At 40.6% G+C, this 18,829-nt stretch overlaps 1 protein-coding gene across 1 annotated transcript in view; it reads right to left on the reverse strand.

Annotated features, from left to right (window-relative positions):
* tmtc3 (transmembrane O-mannosyltransferase targeting cadherins 3) overlaps window positions 1-18,829 on the reverse strand; it is a 50,692-nt gene that overhangs the window by 16,325 nt on the left and 15,538 nt on the right. The window contains exons 7-9 of the mRNA XM_033968588.2: window positions 6,709-6,961; window positions 3,933-4,081; window positions 3,140-3,260 (exon numbers count right to left, since the gene is read on the reverse strand). Coding sequence (XP_033824479.1) covers window positions 3,140-3,260; window positions 3,933-4,081; window positions 6,709-6,961 — 523 coding nt within the window. The remainder of the gene's footprint in view (window positions 1-3,139; window positions 3,261-3,932; window positions 4,082-6,708; window positions 6,962-18,829) is intronic.

Genomic DNA, 18,829 nt, shown 5'->3' on the forward strand with positions numbered 1-18,829 from the left:
CACCAAAAACATACTGACATGTTTTATAAGTTCCAATTTTGTTTGCTCTCCAAGTCCCTCCCCCTTCAGAGCACTATCACAACACAATCAGCGTGCATCCCGCTATGAAACCACTGCACATCATATCAGGTTTGTGAAGTTGTAGTGTACAGTTTTGTATCATGTTTTTGTACATTCATGGAGAATTGGCATGTGGGAGCATGGGTGATGTAGGTTTGTGGGCGGAGCATTGGACAGAATCGTACAGTTAACCGTAAGGAGGGTTTGAATAGGGCTCGGGAGAGATCGCTATATTACTCAAACATGCATGGATGACGTCTAAAAACTCTTCAGGAATGTCTTTGATGAAGGAACATAAAAACATATAATACCCCCACTTTAAAGGTGCCCTACTCACTGGTAGAAGGGCGGATGTACACTTGTAGGTGTGGGTGATATCGCAGACTGGCAGCCTCACTTTTGTCAGTCTGTCTCAGGGCAGCTCTGGCTACAGTAGTAACTTATCACCGAGTATGGAGTGAATGAAGAATACATGGAATTATAAAATGACTTTGAGCATCTGGAAAAGAGCTTTTTTAAGACGAATTCTTACTATTATAAGAGATCGCTAATAAGCTCTATCCATGGGTCTCAGAATGATGGAAAATCAGATCTGTTGCTACAGTGATCAACAAACAAAAACATATTTATTTTGAATGCTGTAAAAATGTTGCAGGAGGCCAAACCATGAATAAGTTCTTGTTTACAGATTCGTAGCACTGAAACATAAATAGTGATTAGACAGGCTCGTCTTATTGAGTTATTTCACTGTCTTGTGCAGAACAAAGCTGACGTCTCCATTGTTCTCGTTGTGCTGGAGGCTGCAGGCTGTAGTTTAACATGTGGTGAGATGCATGTGACTCCTGTGTTCTAGCATTAGCATAAACCCATGTACTAATTATTTCTCCAAAGAGGAATTCCACAAGGAAATAAATTCAGGAATACAGTGACTATGATGGGATAACACTAAATCTACTGCTTTTGTAAACACAGGTAATCCCGGGAGAACTCTAGTTTCGTCATTTTTTTATGCTCCATTTTAAAGACGCAAGACGTAACTTTTCTGGTTGAGGGTTTGTCACCTGCTCTTTGTTATGGAGATGTTACTGCTTTGCCTTAAATGTGTTTTTAAACTCCATACACCTTCACTTGAATCATCTGGATGATTTCAGATCTGGAATTGCCCATCTCTACTGAACTAAAAGCAAATGGAGCAGTTAATGTGACAACTACCACTTCATGACATCACAAGGTGGAACAGAGCAATTTGAGCTTTGGAGATGTTACAGACTACCGGTAATAATAAAGTGTTACTCAAACATGTGTGAATGAAACAAAACACAGCTCCAGGTCTGTTTTTGATGAGGTAACAACATTAAAACATGACATAAAGCTCACAAGAGTCCATTTTGCGTAACATGGGACCTTCACATATTAACTTTATATTCAAATTAGATGGTGCTATAAAGTTTGAATGTTGAGACGCTTTCATCTGTCATCATTCGCCTGTGTTTAGACTGGAGCAGGTCCAGCGTTAGACTATGTAACTGACGCAGAGAGCTCTTATCAAATCACTGGAACAATACAGAACAATGAGAGTACACACAAACACATGTACCTTACTTAAGCTTCACAACACAGAGTGAAATATTATCCATCAGCGCTCATGATTTAGAGACGTTTCTTCTTATTTTGTTTTCGGTTTCCAGGATGTGAACATAAAATCACTACTCTAAATCACTCTAACACGATGTCTCAAGAATGCATTGAACTTTTGCTATCAAATTTGGATGAAATTTTGTGAACTTTTGAATTAAAAGTTTGAACGATCTTGGCAAAACACATCAACTCATAAATGCAAAATCGAAATAAGATGGTGTCGTGACAATGATACTTCGTGGTTTTAATGAGGTGAAATTCTTGTTTCTGTGAGCAAGGATTTTGTCCAAATTTGATTGTGTGTATCCAATGTAATCTTATATCTTTTATCTAAATAGGTTGGGTTCACTTTATAAAGTTCAAAGTTTAAAACTGAGCTTGAGGACAGGTCAGTGGAATTAACTGTTTAACTGCCAGATTGTACATTGTAACTAAATACTCATTTTTCAGGCATCGATACTAAAAAAATGTCACATTCACAGAACAGAAATGAACCTTTCCTGAATGTCTTTAAAATGATCTTGAGCTGTATCAGAATAGGTATGAGACTAGTATACACCCATGGACCACTATGGAAACTACTGGACACTGAGGGATTACACAGATATAAGACACATAGGAATAGAAAAGAAAATACTACCATTTATGTGTTTTTATCATCATCGTGGTATTGGAATTGATATTGATAAGAAAGCCAGAGGAGGAGCAGAGGAGCAGAGGAGCAGAGGAGCAGAGGAGCAGTGCCAGAGGAGCAGAGCCAGAGGAGCAGAGGAGCAGAGCCAGAGGAGCAGAGGAGCAGAGCCAGAGGAGCAGAATCAGAGGAGCAGAGCCAGAGGAGCAGAAGAGCAGAGCCAGAGGAGCAGAAGAGCAGAGCCAGAGGAGCAGAAGAGCAGAGTCAGAGGAGCAGAGGAGCAGAGCCAGAGGAGCAGAGCCAGAGGAGCAGAGGAGCAGAGCCAGAGGAGCAGAGGAGCAGAGCCAGAGGAGCAGAGGAGCAGAGCCAGAGGAGCAGAGGAGCAGAGCCAGAGGAGCAGAGGAGCAGAGCCAGAGGAGCAGAGCCAGAGGAGCAGAGCCAGAGGAGCAGAGGAGCAGAGCCAGAGGAGCAGAGGAGCAGAGCCAGAGGAGCAGAATCAGAGGAGCAGAGCCAGAGGAGCAGAATCAGAGGAGCAGAGCCAGAGGAGCAGAGTCAGAGGAGCAGAGGAGCAGAGCCAGAGGAGCAGAGGAGCAGAGCCAGAGGAGCAGAGCCAGAGGAGCAGAGCCAGAGGAGCAGAGGAGCAGAGCCAGAGGAGCAGAGGAGCAGAGCCAGAGGAGCAGAGCCAGAGGAGCAGAGTCAGAGGAGCAGAGGAGCAGAGCCAGAGGAGCAGAGGAGCAGAGCCAGAGGAGCAGAGGAGCAGAGCCAGAGGAGCAGAGCCAGAGGAGCAGAGCCAGAGGAGCCAGACTTTACCTTCAGAGCAGCGGTGAACAGAGTGTATTCAGACTCCCAGTCCCAGTTCCTGTGGAAGGTCTTTGCTGCGTGAGTGGTGAGCATAAGAATCATCAGGAACCACGAGAACTTTTTCAGGATCCTGTGACAGAGGAGAGAAGGAGAGGCTACTGATAAAAGGCCAGTGTAATCAGATCAAACGCAATGTTAAGAGAATAGAATTTGAGTAAAATAATTATAATAGGGTTGTGAAAATAGTGGAATTGTAATCAAATTGAGAGTCTATAAAATGTCCAAGCCTTTTTCTTAATAATGCTTTCTAAATAAATGGTTAGGCCTGGTGTAGTACTTCTATATGTATGTTGGTACTTCTATATCTGTCACAATTTATCCCCAGTCCAGCTCCGTTTCCCAGCCGGTTGCTAATTCCCTGTTTTCCAAGAAAGACACTCAAGCTCTGTACTTTAACTACTCTATCGTTTGCATTGCCTGTTTCCCATATTGATTCTCCAAAGTGTGTTGTTCATTGCCTGATTTGTCTTAAAAATTACCTGCTTGAAGGACACACTCTGTTGAAATTACTAAGACGTTAGACTGCATTCTTTGTGTTGTATTTGAGCCCAGTTTATCTGCGTGATGATATCTATATGTAGTCTGGAGCAGAGTTCAGTTATCACCCCAAATTTCTCAGTAGTCCAAAGAAAAACTTACCCTGAAAATATTGTTCCATCTCAGATTTATTGAGGTCGAGATAGTGTTTATCATGACGGACCTAAAATGTAGATTAAAACATTCAAAACAGAAGAAGCCTGACCCTTTGTGTGAGAGGATCTTGAGCCCGTGTGCGACCAGGACACAGAAGCCCATACTGGGGACGTACAGGACCCTCTCCGCCACCACGAAGCCCACGGGGAAGAAGAGGTTTGAGGCCGGGACGAAGGGCAGCACCATGAGGGACAGAGCCTGAAGGGGGCGCAGCAGAGCACACACACACACACACAGTTACAGAGCTTCACTGTTCAGGTTGGTGTTTAAATGGGATGCATGAAGCAAAATCGACTTTTAAGAACTCAAACCATGTTATATTGATACTTTGCAGCTTATGTCATCAACATTCCCCGGAAATGTGACGCTAACTGTAGGCACTGCTCTGTCTGTTGCTTTGTTAGACTTTAATCTGAGTTTCGTTTTAACACAATCAGACCAGAAAGAGCTGATTTAGCCGGAACTACAACAGGTGAGCCGAGTTGCACGTTAGCTAGCATTAACCAACAGTTTTTCAGTTAGTTGCTCCCTTTTTGTTGAAAATCAAACTCCTAAACAGGATCACAAACGCTCGTATTGATCACAGGCTCTTGAAAATGTGTTGTTTAAATCCATTTTGTATTTTTTCTTAAGTTAACATTCCACCATAGACACATGTTGAACACCCCTAGCATGACTTTTATTTTGAGTGATTCATTCATGCTTGAGTAATCCTGTGAAGGAGGAGTTGAAAATAGTAGCTGGATCTTAGGACATTTGACATGACCTCAGTTGCACTTTACATCTCTTTGTTGCATAACCCGGTCCTGAACAGCTCTGTCCTGGTCGAGCTTTAAAGTTTCACAACAGGAGCAGTAAAAACGACTCAGGGTCAGGGCTTCATTAATTCACTTTTGTGTCGACTCTCCCCCGAAGCCTACGGTTCACTGGCTCCTCTGTCAGAGCCTTTCACAATATACAACATTTGTTTAGTTTGCATTAGTCAAGTTGATTTTTATAACACAGAGAGCTGAGGGAAAGGGATTGAAGAGCGGTGAGACATTCAGCAAATAGATGAAACATGTACTGATGCTACGACATGTGAAATTTACGTTTTGGAGCTTTCTGCAATGTTATAACAGTATCCCCTCATCAAAAATGTGCTAGAGGAGGTTTTAAATGTCATTCCTGCATGAGTCCCACCTCACCTTACCTCCCGTGCTAAGTCACTCCCCTTTCCTAATGAAACTACTGCACATCACATCAGATTTGTGAAGTTGTATTGCATTGTTTTGTTTGATGTTTTTGTATATTTACGGAGAATTGTCGTGTGGGAGCATGAGTGATGAAAGCTTGTGGGCGGAGCTTTGTAGAGAATCTTACTGCTAACTGTAAAACAGGTTCTAATAGGCCTCAGGAAAGATCGCTATATTACTCAAACACGCATGGATGGCATCTAAAACCTCTTCAGGCATGTTTTTGACGAGGGAAAGATGTTATAACATGATAGAAAGCTTCAAATCGTCAATTTTGTGTAATACCCCCTTTTTAAATGAAGTCTGAGTTGTTTAAAACAATTACATGGCTCAAATATTATTTTGAACATAAACGAGTCAAAATCAAATAAAATAAAATTGAAAATTGTGATCTATTAATTTGAGGGTTTCCAGGTGGATCTTGGTTCAGTTTTAGAATAACGTCGGGAACACACTTGATCTCAAAACTGGAATACGTGTCGGCATAAAGTGCGTAGAAAACACATTTAAACCATTACAAAAGTCGTCAATAAAGCTTAATGCTGAAAGGATGATGATTTTAACCCAGACCCTTTTATTTTCGCCCTAATGCTTTTCTTCATCTGCATTAGCTCATGTTTAGTAATGAGCCTTCCAACACGAGGAACAAGTTAAAATGGCGTGCGATTTCAAATTACTTCAAGGAAAATATTATTTCATGAAAATTCCCTGAGATAAAATGCGTTTCATGTTCGCTTAACTAAATGTCCGAATGTACCTAGAACATCTTGGAACATGAGGAATCGTTTTGACTAAACTTGAGCCAATGTGACAAAGAAAAAGAAGGATTCTTCAAAGAGTTCATGTTGGTTTTAGGTCTCCTCTGCTCCACCTAAGTCCAACTACATCACATGAAAACCCTGCAGAGTTACCAGGGCTGTAGTGAGACTGTAAATTGAATTGGCAAATCACAAAGACTGCAATTATTTGGGTAATGTCATGTCCTGTTGGGGTCTTCTTCTGTGTAAAAGCTGTTAACCCGGTAGCTTAGCCCTCTACAAACATGTTCTGAAGCGTCCCTCTGTGTCAGATGCCCTCCCTGTGTCTCCACGGTGGTCGTAATCTGTGTAAAAGCTACCAACCCTGTAGTTTAGAGCTCTACAAACATGTTCTGAAACACAGGGTGGTAAAGACATGTGCTACCGATCGACTGGATCAAACTAAAAAGGGATGTGGCAAAAGCACTCAAAACTATTATGCATCTCTATGTATCTGACTCAAACTGCACTCACAAGACTACACCTGCAGGGGGAGTTCAGACTTAATATAAATACATTTTTTCCTAGTACTTTTTTTTCTGCATGAATAGCGTTTTTTGCATGATTAAAATTGAGGGTCATGAGTTTAATCTGCCTCTTTACAGATAAATACCAGAAAATACCAAATCCTCTGCTCTTATCTCATATAAATCTTAAGAAAATTATTAATATGCATTTTAAAGGACCCGCCCTAGTTAGGACAGTGGTTTGTCCTGATCTCTGGTCCAGTCCTAGGCTCTTCTGGATTCAAATTGTTTGTAGAGGGGACTGGCTGGTCAGTCGTTTCACTCACCATGATGACGGTTTTAGCGGAGCTGTGCCGGTGTCGGAGGCTGTGGAGAGCCAGGAGACCCAGGGAGGTGTAGAACAGCAGCGTGGCCAGGTTCCGAGGGTCGAGGATGGACTCGACCAGAGGGATGGTCCCCATGGTCCAGTCACAGCACAGCTCCGAGGGGAAGAGGAGGAGCCACGCGTTCACCGGGAGCAGGTAGTTAAAGGTGAGCTGTCGAGAAGGGGTGGGGCTTACAGCGGCCGGGTTATCAAATCTGATGAGAGAGGGACAACAAACGATCGTCATGGTAATATGTCTTGAAGTGAGATTTATTGGTAAAAAAAAAAAAAAAAAAAAAAAAGATTTAAAAGCACTTAATAACAGTTGTTTTGTAGATCTACACTAAAGCAAAGCAAAGAATCATGGTCAATGTAGTTCCCCCTGTTTTTTTTAGCTATTGGCCTTTTTCACGGAGCTGCCCGACTAGTTCCGGTTCTCTCAAAAAGTGCGGAGCAATTCTTCCCGCTCCATTAATTCTCTATGAGGATTTAGCAGAGTTGAGCTAAAATAAATCAATATTTAAATATGAGACAGTGGACAGCAAGTTATAGACGGATGATCAGAGACGCCCAGACATGTAACATATAAAAGTAGTCTTAAAGCTAATACTAATGCTAATGCTAATGCGAATCTAAATCTCAAAATAGAACCAAACAACTTTATGAAAATACATCTAATGGCCATAGTTTTTCGGTGTAAAATCACTAATTCATTGTAATTTGAGCATTAGCTTCAAGACACAAATACCATATTTTCTGGACTATAAGTCGCTCTGGAGTATAAGTCGCACCAGCAAAAAAAATGCATAATAATGAAGAAAAAAACATTAGTTGCACTGGACTCTCAGTCACATTTTTTTGGGGAAATTATTTTATAAAATCCAAGACCAAGAACAGACATTTTATCTTTAAAGGCAAGTTATAATAATAGGAATAAAATAGAAAACAACAGGTTGAATAGCAGTACAGCACGCTAACATAACACATTTACCAGTATATTTATTCAGGCTGTCATACTGGTAAAGAAGCTCTCGCCTGGTTGTCAGTGTGACAATAACGAAGATGTGATAAAATGACATATTTTAATAATTTCACAGATAAGTCGCATCAGAGTATAAGTCTCACCCTCAGCCTTACCTACTTTTTTAAATACAGAAGCTTCCTCTGGTGAAGTATTTACGTCGTAGTAAAGGTCTTAACATGTTGTCCGTGATGATCTATCCAAAACTTGCCGTCCACTGCCTGGTATTTCAATATCGATTTAGATTTATTTTAGCATGACTCAGCTAATTTACAATACACAATGAACAGAGCGGGAAGTGTGGCTCTGCACTTTCTGAGAGAACCGGAACAGCGAGGTAGCTCCGTGGAAAGGGTTTATCAAGAGTTTAAGTCAAGAGACGTGTAATTTGACGATACAATATCACGATATTTCGGTTACTGTTACATCCTTGGCCTAAACTACAGGTACAATAATATTTTTCCATATAAAAAACAGAACATTATACTATCTAACTGCTGCCTTTGCGATTTGACAATTGTGCCAACTCAAAGTGCAATTTTGATCCAAGTTTTGATCAAAGTAAATGAAATGATACCGTTTTGACTTGATCTACACTGACTTTAAAATGACCACAGTCCCAGGGCAGAACAGTACAGTACATAACAGTTCATATTTTTATAGCTTTCTTTTCCAAAACAAAAACAAGGCCAACCCGAGAGTGTTATTGTAACTGGACTAAAACTGAAGCTGAAGTTCAACAGGCAGAAAAGGGTCGTGTCATTACAGGCCAAACATTCTGAACTGCAGGGCAAAACGCATGCACTTTATTTATATAGAGCACATTTTATGAAGTGACATGTTTTTAAAGTGTTGCACATAAAACTATTAAAAACAAACAAATAAAGAATTGTTCTACTAGTGCTTATATAACAGGCCTCCAAGATTCATCGTGATCGAGATGAAATTTGAACACAACTAGCGAAACGTAAAGGCTGTAGTTTACCATAATTTCCTCCACAAACTACAAAATCTCTTATTCTGCACACAAACCCTGTAGTTTAGGTTTGTACAAACATGTTCCGAAGTGTCCCTGTGTGTCAGATGCCCTCCCTGTGTGTCCGTGTGGTCTTACTCTGCACACAAACTGCTAACCGTATAGTTTAGATCTGCACAAACATGTTCTGAAGTGTGATTCTTGTGTTAGTTTGTCAGTTTACATTTCAGGCTTTTTGTCACTCCACTGTCTTCTCTGTCAGTTTAAATAAACAAAACTCAAATGACTTTCACAGCAGCTTCAGAAAGTGGAGCCATTACTCAACCCCAAAGACGTGAGTGTTGTCAAAGGACTTTAAGCCATAAGATTAATGTGACGAGTTTGCGAGGCCGATGTCAAGGTTCAACATTTGTGGAGAAGAAGTCTGCAGATTTATTTCCAACAGTGAATCTCCCATAGAGTTATATATAGACCTGTACACCTCCATCGGACATTACGACATGATCGATCTATCTATCGTCTATATTTTCCTTTTTGTTTACTAACCCCAGAGCGAGGTCATATTCCCAAGGTTAATTCATGGCTCTAATGCGGTGATGTGATTTACAGTTTATAACCGACAGAGAAACACATGGAGCGCTTCCTGTTCTGATGCTGATCCTGATGCAGAGACGCGTTTGTGCAGAAAGAGCGACTCCTGTGATGAGAGATTAAAACCAGAGACACAAATTTGATTAGAGACGCATCCCTCATGAACCTGAAGGGACAGAGAGAAGAGGGAGAGAGAGAGGAGGGGGAAAAGAGAGAGGGAGAGGGAGGTAAAGAGAGAGGAAGAGGGAGGTAAAGAGAGAGAAAGAGAGGAAGAGGGAGGTAGAAAGGAAGAGAGGTAAAGAGAGAGAGGAAGAGGGAGGTAGAAAGGAAGAGAGAGGTAAAGAGAGAGAGGAAGAGAGGAAGAGGGAGGTAGAAAGGAAGAGAGAGGTAAAGAGAGGAAGAGGGAGGTAGAAAGGAAGAGAGAGGTAAAGAGAGAGAGGAAGAGAGGAAGAGGGAGGTAGAAAGGAAGAGAGAGGTAAAGAGAGGAAGAGGGAGGTAGAAAGGAAGAGAGGTAAAGAGAGAGAGAGGAAGAGGGAGGTAGAAAGGAAGAAAGAGGTAAAGAGAGAGAGGAAGAGAGGAAGCGGGGAGGTAGAAAGGAAGAAAGAGAGAGAAAGAGGGAGGTAGAATGGAAGAGAGGTAAAGAGAGAGAGGAGGAGAGGAAGAGGGAGGTAGAAAGGAAGAGAGAGAGAGGAAGAGGGAGGTAGAATGGAAGAGAGGTAAAGAGAGAGGAGGAGAGGAAGAGGGAGGTAGAAAGGAAGAGAGGTAAAGAGAGAGAGAGGAAGAGGGAGGTAGAAAGGAAGAGAGGTAAAGAGAGAGAGGAAGAGGGGGGTAGAAAGGAAGAGAGAGGTAAAGAGAGAGAGGAAGAGGGAGATAGAAAGGAAAAGGGAGGTAAAGAAAGAAAAGGAGAGAGAAAGAGAAAGAGGGAGGTAAACAGAGACAGGGAGAGAGGAAAAGAGAGGTAAAGAGAGAGTGAGAGAGGAAGAGAAAGGTAGAGAGGAAGAGGGAGGTAGAGATAGAGGGAGAGCGGAAGAGAGGAGTAAAGGAAGAGGAAGAAAGAGGAAGAGAGAGAGGGAGGAGGGCAGGGGGAGAGGGTGGGAGAGAGAAGAAGACAGGGCGAGGGGGAGAGAGGAAGAAAGAGGGAAGGAGAGAGCAAGAGAGGAAGAGAGGTAAAGGAAGAATAAGAGCGAGGAACAGGAGAGCAGGAGAAAGAAAGAGGGAAAAGAGATGGAAAAAGTGAGAGACAGAGACAGAGTGAGGGGTGAGAGAGTGTAAAGAGGGATGGTGAGCAGGAAAGAGTCAGAGAGAAGAGTGGAGAGAGGGGGAGAGGGAAGGGAGAGGAAAGAGGGAGAAAGGAAGGAGGTGAGAGAAGAGAGGGAGAGAAAGAGAAGGGAGAAGGAGTAAAAGGGGACAGTGAGGGGGAAAGAGACAAAACAAAAACACCCAAATAAATACCCCACGATAAATACTCAGGCCAAAAATCTCATTCACTATATAAGTTGATATAGTGAGTATCATGACAGGCCTAAGCACGTCACCCACATAACTCCATGGAACGAGAAAGGTGAAACCATACATTCTCCAAACATTCTCCTAAGTATGGCATATTGTAAAAGCGAAAGGAACAACATGTCCATGGAAATTAGGATGTGGTAAACCTCCAGTCCAAGTGAGGGAGACTGTGAGGTTTTAAGTGAGGCAGAGCTGTCAAAAGGTGAGTGCCAGTAGCAGAAGAATAATACAGATGCTACTCTGAAAATCACAGACGAGCCCTGATGGATTAAGATAAAATAATCCTAAAAACTCACTCAGACCGGTCTATAAAACTCGCATAACAAGTTTTCGCTGCAGTAACATGTGGAGCAGTGTTGGGATTAAGTACAACAAAACCATAGACTGTATATATAAATGGACATAGCTCACCTGCTAGCCGCTGCGTTCCAAATAGGAAGTGATCATGGGCGTGCTGCTGGCTCTACTGACTTCAATTCACTTTACATCGAAAGACTATGTCCCCTCTCTCTGTAACTGCTGCTGTCAGACTCGTCATTTTGGTCTTAAAATGTTCATATTAACCCTCTCTACATGATCCTTGTGTTTTTATTTCACTATTGTGTCTGTACATCAAGATATGAACTTTAATAACAGACAAATCAGTCGCCTTCTTTCCCTGAGGTCACTCCTGCTAGCAACAAGTTTGATTGACAGCGTTACCAAGCGTCTGTTCCTTGCTCAAACAGTGGTGCTGTGGTGAAGGGGCATCAGCCTCAACAGTCTTGCTCCAGATTGGCTCTTTGGAGCCGAACGCTGTGGGTGATGTCACACTCATGTAGTCTGTTTCTTTATACAGTCTATGCACAAAACATAAAATTTCCCAAAATAAAGCTAAATTCAAACTAAACCAGGAATTAACAAGCCCTGTACTATGAATCTGCTGTACATTTGATTTGCCTTCTGAGATGGAAAAAATACAAAAATCAGAAAACCACTAATTTTCCTTTCCCAATCCCAAAATTTTGAAAAAGGAATAAAAAATGATAATTAAAAAAAAGTTAAAATGCGTAGTTTCAAAAAAAAATACTCTATTCTTAATTTCAGTTTGAAAATCAGGCACCAAAGCTTTAAACTTCCAGTTATGGTCACATGGTCATATTTTTATATAGCGCTTTTCCACCTTCAAGGCACTCATTCATACACACATTCACACACACATTCACACACCAGTGTACGCAGACACTAGGGCGAGTGGAATAAGTATCTTGCTCAAGGAAACAACAAAATCTTTCATCTGTGGGAGCTGGAATCGCACCGCCAACCTCTGGGTTAGTAGATCTGACCACTCAACCAATGATGTTGATGACGGGAGCAGGATTCGTGCCACCAACCTTCGGATCAGTGGACAAAGTGTACCAAGTGAGCTACTGTCTCCATTATCGTCTTTGTATTTTTCCCTGCTCAAGCTCTTGTTGCTTCTTTTAACCCAAACATCGCTGAGTGTCTCTGAATGCCCCTATACTCAAAATAAGACCCGAGACATCCTGACTTACTTAAGCTAGACTTAGTTTCAACAATTAGCCAAAACAACCTCCTTAATCCCCTCATCATAACTTCAGAGACTTCAAACTTCTCTTTATCTTCTCTTTAGTAGTACCATCTTAAAAAACTAAACAAACGTGATCATCCTGGTTTAATCCTGGTTTAATCCTGGTCTGGGTCGTCCGTTGGAGACAATCCGGAGTCGTCGGGGGGTTAGCGCTGAGTAGATTAGCATATCCAGGCTAATGGTGTGGTATTTTATCATTCAGATCGTACTTTGAGAAATCAGGCCCAGACTAATCCAATAGAAATGTCGATTTGGAGGTCGACAAGAGAGTTCGGCCTAAGGTGATGAAGAGGAGTAATTAAAGAAGCACTATGCAACTTTTCTGGTGAAGGGTCTGACACCAGCTTGTTGCTTTACCTGAGATGTTTCTGGTATAAATACTCAGAGCTCAGATGTTCAGGGAAACTGGGGAAGACTAAGGTCCAGGGGGAGAGAGATGGTCAAGGAGAGACTTGGGACACTGGAAGGCGACCAGTCTGTGGCCAGGGCAGATCTGGGCCCTGTCCTGTCTGTGTCTGATGTAACAAAGAATAAACCTTTTTTCTGTATTTCAAAACTCACCAGGCTTCACAAATGGATGATTATTAATCAAAAGAGTAATTTTTCCACAACAATAATGGTGTCAGAAGAGTAGGATCAATGAGTGGTGGTCCAGAACACATTTTTTTTTGTTTTTGTTTCCCGATGCATAGAGTTTTTAAAGAAGAACACGGATGGACATTGGCTTATGTTCTGGATCACCACCGTTCGCTTGAACAAGTTTTACTTAGTGAGCTCTTGCAATACAGACATTATTTCATTTTAAAAGGAAAACTTCATCTACAAAGACTGGTAAATCAAAGGACAATGTAAAATGCTTGACTGGAATTCTCTAAACATACCCAACGGCCATAGTTCTGATCCTATACCATTTTTGATTTACACAAAAATCTCACAAAAGCTAAACTTCCCATATTTCAATTACTTGATTGGACTTTTTCAGTCTTTTTGGCTCTAAAATCTCATGTGTGTACCACCATGCTGCTATAACACTAAGATGCAGATACAATTTCAACAATGGCCCTTCCCAACTCCTGATTTCCTCACTTTTGGGACACAGTGGATAGACTGCTCATCCTGTTAAGACCCAACAAAATGCATTCACAATGTCATAGACAACTACAGACTCATCAGCCAATACGTAAGCAGAGCAAATATGGGAGGAGAGCCAATCGAAAGAACAAGAGAAGATTTTCCAATGAACCTTGCTTCATCTGTTGTCAAGCTGGATATTGGAGACAGGAGCGCCCTCTACGCCGCAAGTCCTCTGCATTTTAAAAGCAAACACCATTTCTTTTCTTGCAACATCAAGAGAGCTCCTTTGGACCCCATTCTGCCGTGCATCTCCATTTCAGAGCCACTAACCACTCCTTTGAAGATAGTGGGGTACAGATATTAGCCAGAGAAAAGAAATGGTTTGAGATGGGATTTAAAGAAGCGATTTTTGTCCCAGTCCTTGAAGAGGAATGAGAGTCTTAGATGTCACCTGTCCCTAATGTATAACTCCACCCTCAGACCCAAAGGAAACAAAGAGAACAATAGAGCTAGCCAGAAGGGCTATTACAGGTTGAATGTAGGCCATTAAGGGTGAAACTGTAAACAATAGCCGTTTACAGTTTCAGTGTAGTTGGCTCCTCCCTTCAGACAGATGTAAGACAGTGTCCAGCAGCAATCTGACCAGAACTGAAGAAGGATGAGCAGTGAAACGTCTTCACTCCTACAACGTTTTGTCTGGTTGACAGATTTAACTTTGGCTTTTACTATGTCAGTGGCATAAATTAGTTTCAATACTATCGTTAAGTCTATATTTACTTCAGCAATATATTGAACTTCAAAATTTGTTATCGTGACAGGTCTACACTTCCTGATTCTCAGATGATAAAAACACTTTATAGTTAGATACAGACAGCACACAGCTGATTTATTTTGACCTCAAGAGCTGCTTAGACAATATATCTCTACTACGGCAAGACGCATTTTGCTCAAACACATGGGAAAAATTGAGTACAGGGCCTTTAAGACACTGGGACCTCAGCTCATGTGTTAGTCAAAAACAACTAACTGACTCAATTGGCTTTAACCTTCCAGCCATGAAAGACAGGAGGAGGAGAGGTGACCCGAGTTCTCATAAAACATTTTAAAGAGCATGAAAGATCCAGTATTTTACACAAAGAATCTTAGTTTGTCGTCACATCTTATGACCAGACAAGAACGCACAAGTGCTGGGGTTACATACAACAACGCGGCTTTATCAGGTTGAAAGAGGAACTCATCTGACCCTGAAGAAGGCTAAAGGCCAATATTCTGCATTTTATATAGAGATTAAAAGGAGGGGTTGTGGAATTTGGATCTGAAATTTCTCAAACACAATCTATATCTGTGTCCTCAGATAGGTTGTCAAAATACTAAAATTTCAAACTCGATTTCAATACGTGGGAATAGACTCCATACTCAGTACTGATTCTGACACCACAATCTTAATTAAAACACAACAGAATGTGATTTTCAACATAAAATGGTAGCACTTTCTTTTCTATTCCCATGTGTCTTATATGTGTGTAATCCTCAGTGTCCAGTAGGTTCATAGTGGTCCATGTGTGTATACTAGTCTATGTGTCTTATACTTGTTCTGATGCAGCTCAAGATCATTTTAAAGATATTCAGGAAAGGTTCATTTCTGTTCTGTGAATGGGACTTTTTAGTATCAATATCTGTTCAAATGAGTATTCAACTTCAATAGTTTTAATATTGATTAGTGTCTTATTTTTGATACTTTTATAACCACAGCTCTTATAGATAACGATTCTCGATTTATTCTGAAGTACAAAAAACATTGGACATAATGGCCAAAAAAGTTTATGTTAGAATTTGGCGATTGAGATTATTATCCAAGCAGAATGAGCCTCACATGACTTTCTCATTTGGGTTGCCAATTTCAATGGTGAAATCCAGTTGATTTAAACCTAAAGGAACTCTCTCTGATCTGAATCTACCTAAACCTCAGCACCTGCAGCCAATCATGACTGGGAGGACAAACACACTCCCCTGATCAGAGATCAGGAGTCTAACCCACAACCTCCTCACTGAGAGGCAGGACACCAAGTATTTTTCATAATACCAAACCTGATTTATGATTGCACCTGTCAGAAAATCTGTTACCAATGTTTTGAATGGGTGGTAGGCTGAATAATCCATCATTTGAATGATTCGGGCTATCCCAATTTCTGACAGACAGTTGGCCCGTGCGTGCTGTCCAGAGCAGGGAGCTGTGACACAAACTTTTAATTATGTTTTGTTTTGGTGAAAGAGAGCACATGACTGATGGAAGAACCCTGTGCAAATTACATTATGTTTGATGGAGTATAAGCGAACAGGCAAAAGTTTAGGCACAAGTTTGGAGCTTTCCATTTATGTTTCTTCTTTATTTCCATTATATTACAGATTCTCACTGAAGCATCAAAACCATAAATGAACAAGTGGAATGTGAAAAATAATAATAATAATAATAATAATAATAATAATAATAATAATAATAATAATAATAATAATAATAATAATAATAATAATAATAATAATAATAATAATAATAATTCAAATAACTCAAAACTTGTTTTAGATTTTTAAAAATAGCCTTTGCCCTTTGCTTTGACCCCTGGTTTTCACTTGACATTTCTTGACCCTGAGGCAGCACAGCTGTGAAATGAAAACCATTTCAGGAATCTTCATCATGAAGCTCATTTAGACAAGGACAAGGGTTTGCAGCACTGTCCACAAAGTAAAGGGTGGATAGTCGAGTTCTTTCACTTTTTTCTTTGTGGCATAATTCCATTTATTACTTCATATATTTGATGTCTTCTGTCAGTATATCAAATGTAGAAACTGGTAGACTTAAAGAAAAAATACAGTGAATTTCGGACTATAAGCTGCTACTTTTTCCCCACGCTCTGAACCCTGCGGCCTATACAGAGGTGCAGCTAATTTATAGATTGTTACTGGCTAACGGCCACTGGGGAGCACTCTCTAGCAGTAAACGCAAACATGAGACAGACGTGAGGAAAGCTGAAGAATACACTAGTTTTGATTTTGAACTGTCATTTTGCGCATCATGCACACACCCTCATCATGGAAAACACAAAAATAAATACAAATTATGCAGCTTTTCAGTTAAAGGCAATGGATCTGATATCAAAGAAGGAAATAGAGCCACTGCACGCAAGTTTGGCATTAATGAATCAATTGTGCGACATTGGAGGTGGCAGCTGGAAGAACTTAGTTAATGTAAAAAGATGACAAAAGCTTTCTGAGGAAATAAAAGCAGATGACCCATGTTAGTGCCATTTTATTTTCTAATCATATAAATATGTTCATCCCGTGTTGATGGTGTGTTGGTGCCGTACTGAGGATTTACAAGCAGTTTGAAAAAAGCGTGTCTTAAATTAAAACTCAAAAAAACTTCCGTGTACAGTCTTTCTGTCTAAATTTCTCATGTTACAACATATTTGTAGCATGTGGCTTATATTCAAGTGTGAACTATATATGTACAAAATGCATTTTCTTTTTAAAAATTAGCTGGTGCACGCTATATTCAGGTGCGCTCAATAGTCTGAAATGTATGGTACTTTAAATATATATTTGATTGCACAGGACATCACAACATGTTAATCTAGACCATGGCCATGAATGAGCTAAGGTGATTTTAAAAATGTATAAATGTTAACATTTTAAAAAGGGGCACAGATCATGCAAATTGACTTTTTTGAACTATTGACCATGTTATAGCATTGTTCCCTCATCCAAAACATACCTGGAGTTTAGGCCTGTAGTCAACCAAATAAATTCTTGTTGGACTAAAGACTGATCGATTGGTCGACTAAAAAGGGGGCATGGCAAACGATCTCAAAGCTATTACGCATCTTTATTTATCTGACCCCAACTGCACTCGCAAGACTACACCTGCACCAGCCTCATTCAAAACACCTGTGCTGTCAAATTGAGTTTGTTACAACTGCATGCACATGTCAGGGAATGTCAGTTAAATCTTAGCAGGTCAGTATCTATACAAATATTTAATTAAATGGTGGTAATTTGCATTCACAAGGATGATTGTCATTAGGCTGATATGGCAGATGATTTAACCGCTGGGAATATTGAACTATCCTAGTGCCTTTTGGCACAATACTTCACCCACACTGCCCAGTATGAATATGCACAGGCATGTGGTGTGTAAGTGTTGGAGGTGGGTGGAGATGCCGATGGTGGAGATTGGTAGCCTCACGTCTGTCAGTCTGCCCCAAAGCAGCTGTGGCTACAATAGTAACTTACCACCATCAAGTGTGGAGTGAATTAATTATACACAAAATTGTGTGTGTAACCCACTACCTCCTCATTGAAGGGGGAAACAGGATAACCACTCTGCCACAGAGAGGACATGTACACCACTCAGAGACATAGAAGTGTCCTCTGTCTGGAGGTTTTAGGCTCTGGCAAACCAGGTTCATTGTGATTTTAATTTTAAACTGGGATCAGGTTACATGAAGTTTTTTTAACAGAATAAATATAGGTAAATGTTGTATATTTACTACATGTTAGGCGCAAGATTACGGCAGTCCACATGGGACATTCTTGGTTTAAGAAAAGGACACATCATTTTCAAATATAGATTCAAAGTGATCATGTTTGGTTAAAACACAAAAATCGTATTATCGATAGTGTCCCCAAATTCTATACATCTTATACTAGAATTCCTGAATATATTTATATCAAAAACTAACTTTTACAGAACTGCAGGTATTGTCATAGGTGAGGTGTTTGAAGGCGGCAGATTAATCAACCAGAACCAGTTCATCTTTGGTTGGCTCAAAACACACAACTCCAGGTGTGTGGAACTCTGGACCATGGTCGAGATCTCACCAACTGCATTTTTTGAAATCCCACTTAATCCGACTTGTCTTGTTGAAGAAAATAAATGAGACTAGATTTCACACCAAAGTTGATTTGTTGTTGCAGCATTATTTCTGTTGGAAAAGGTTTGAGAAAATGTTCCAATTTGAACAAATCACTTATTTTACAAAGAGCCAAAAACGACAACACTTTCCCACCAAATGGCAGAATGTATTAACTGAAATTGTGTTTTTCTCAGAATTCTGGACACTCCTGTTTATTTTAAAGCAAAAGCATGAAGAATTATTTGACAGTGATAAATTCTCACCTAACTCTTTCACACAATCTGGGCATTTGGCAAAGCTCACACCATTTAATTGTGCGGTCACACCTTGGTGCCAATCACATAAATACTAAAGACACATTTTAAAGCCTGTTGTGTACATGTTTACATGTTGTGTAACTTCCTGGAGATG

This window comes from Periophthalmus magnuspinnatus, chromosome 6 (genome assembly GCF_009829125.3).
Source record: "Periophthalmus magnuspinnatus isolate fPerMag1 chromosome 6, fPerMag1.2.pri, whole genome shotgun sequence".
Lineage (NCBI taxonomy): Eukaryota > Metazoa > Chordata > Actinopteri > Gobiiformes > Gobiidae > Periophthalmus > Periophthalmus magnuspinnatus.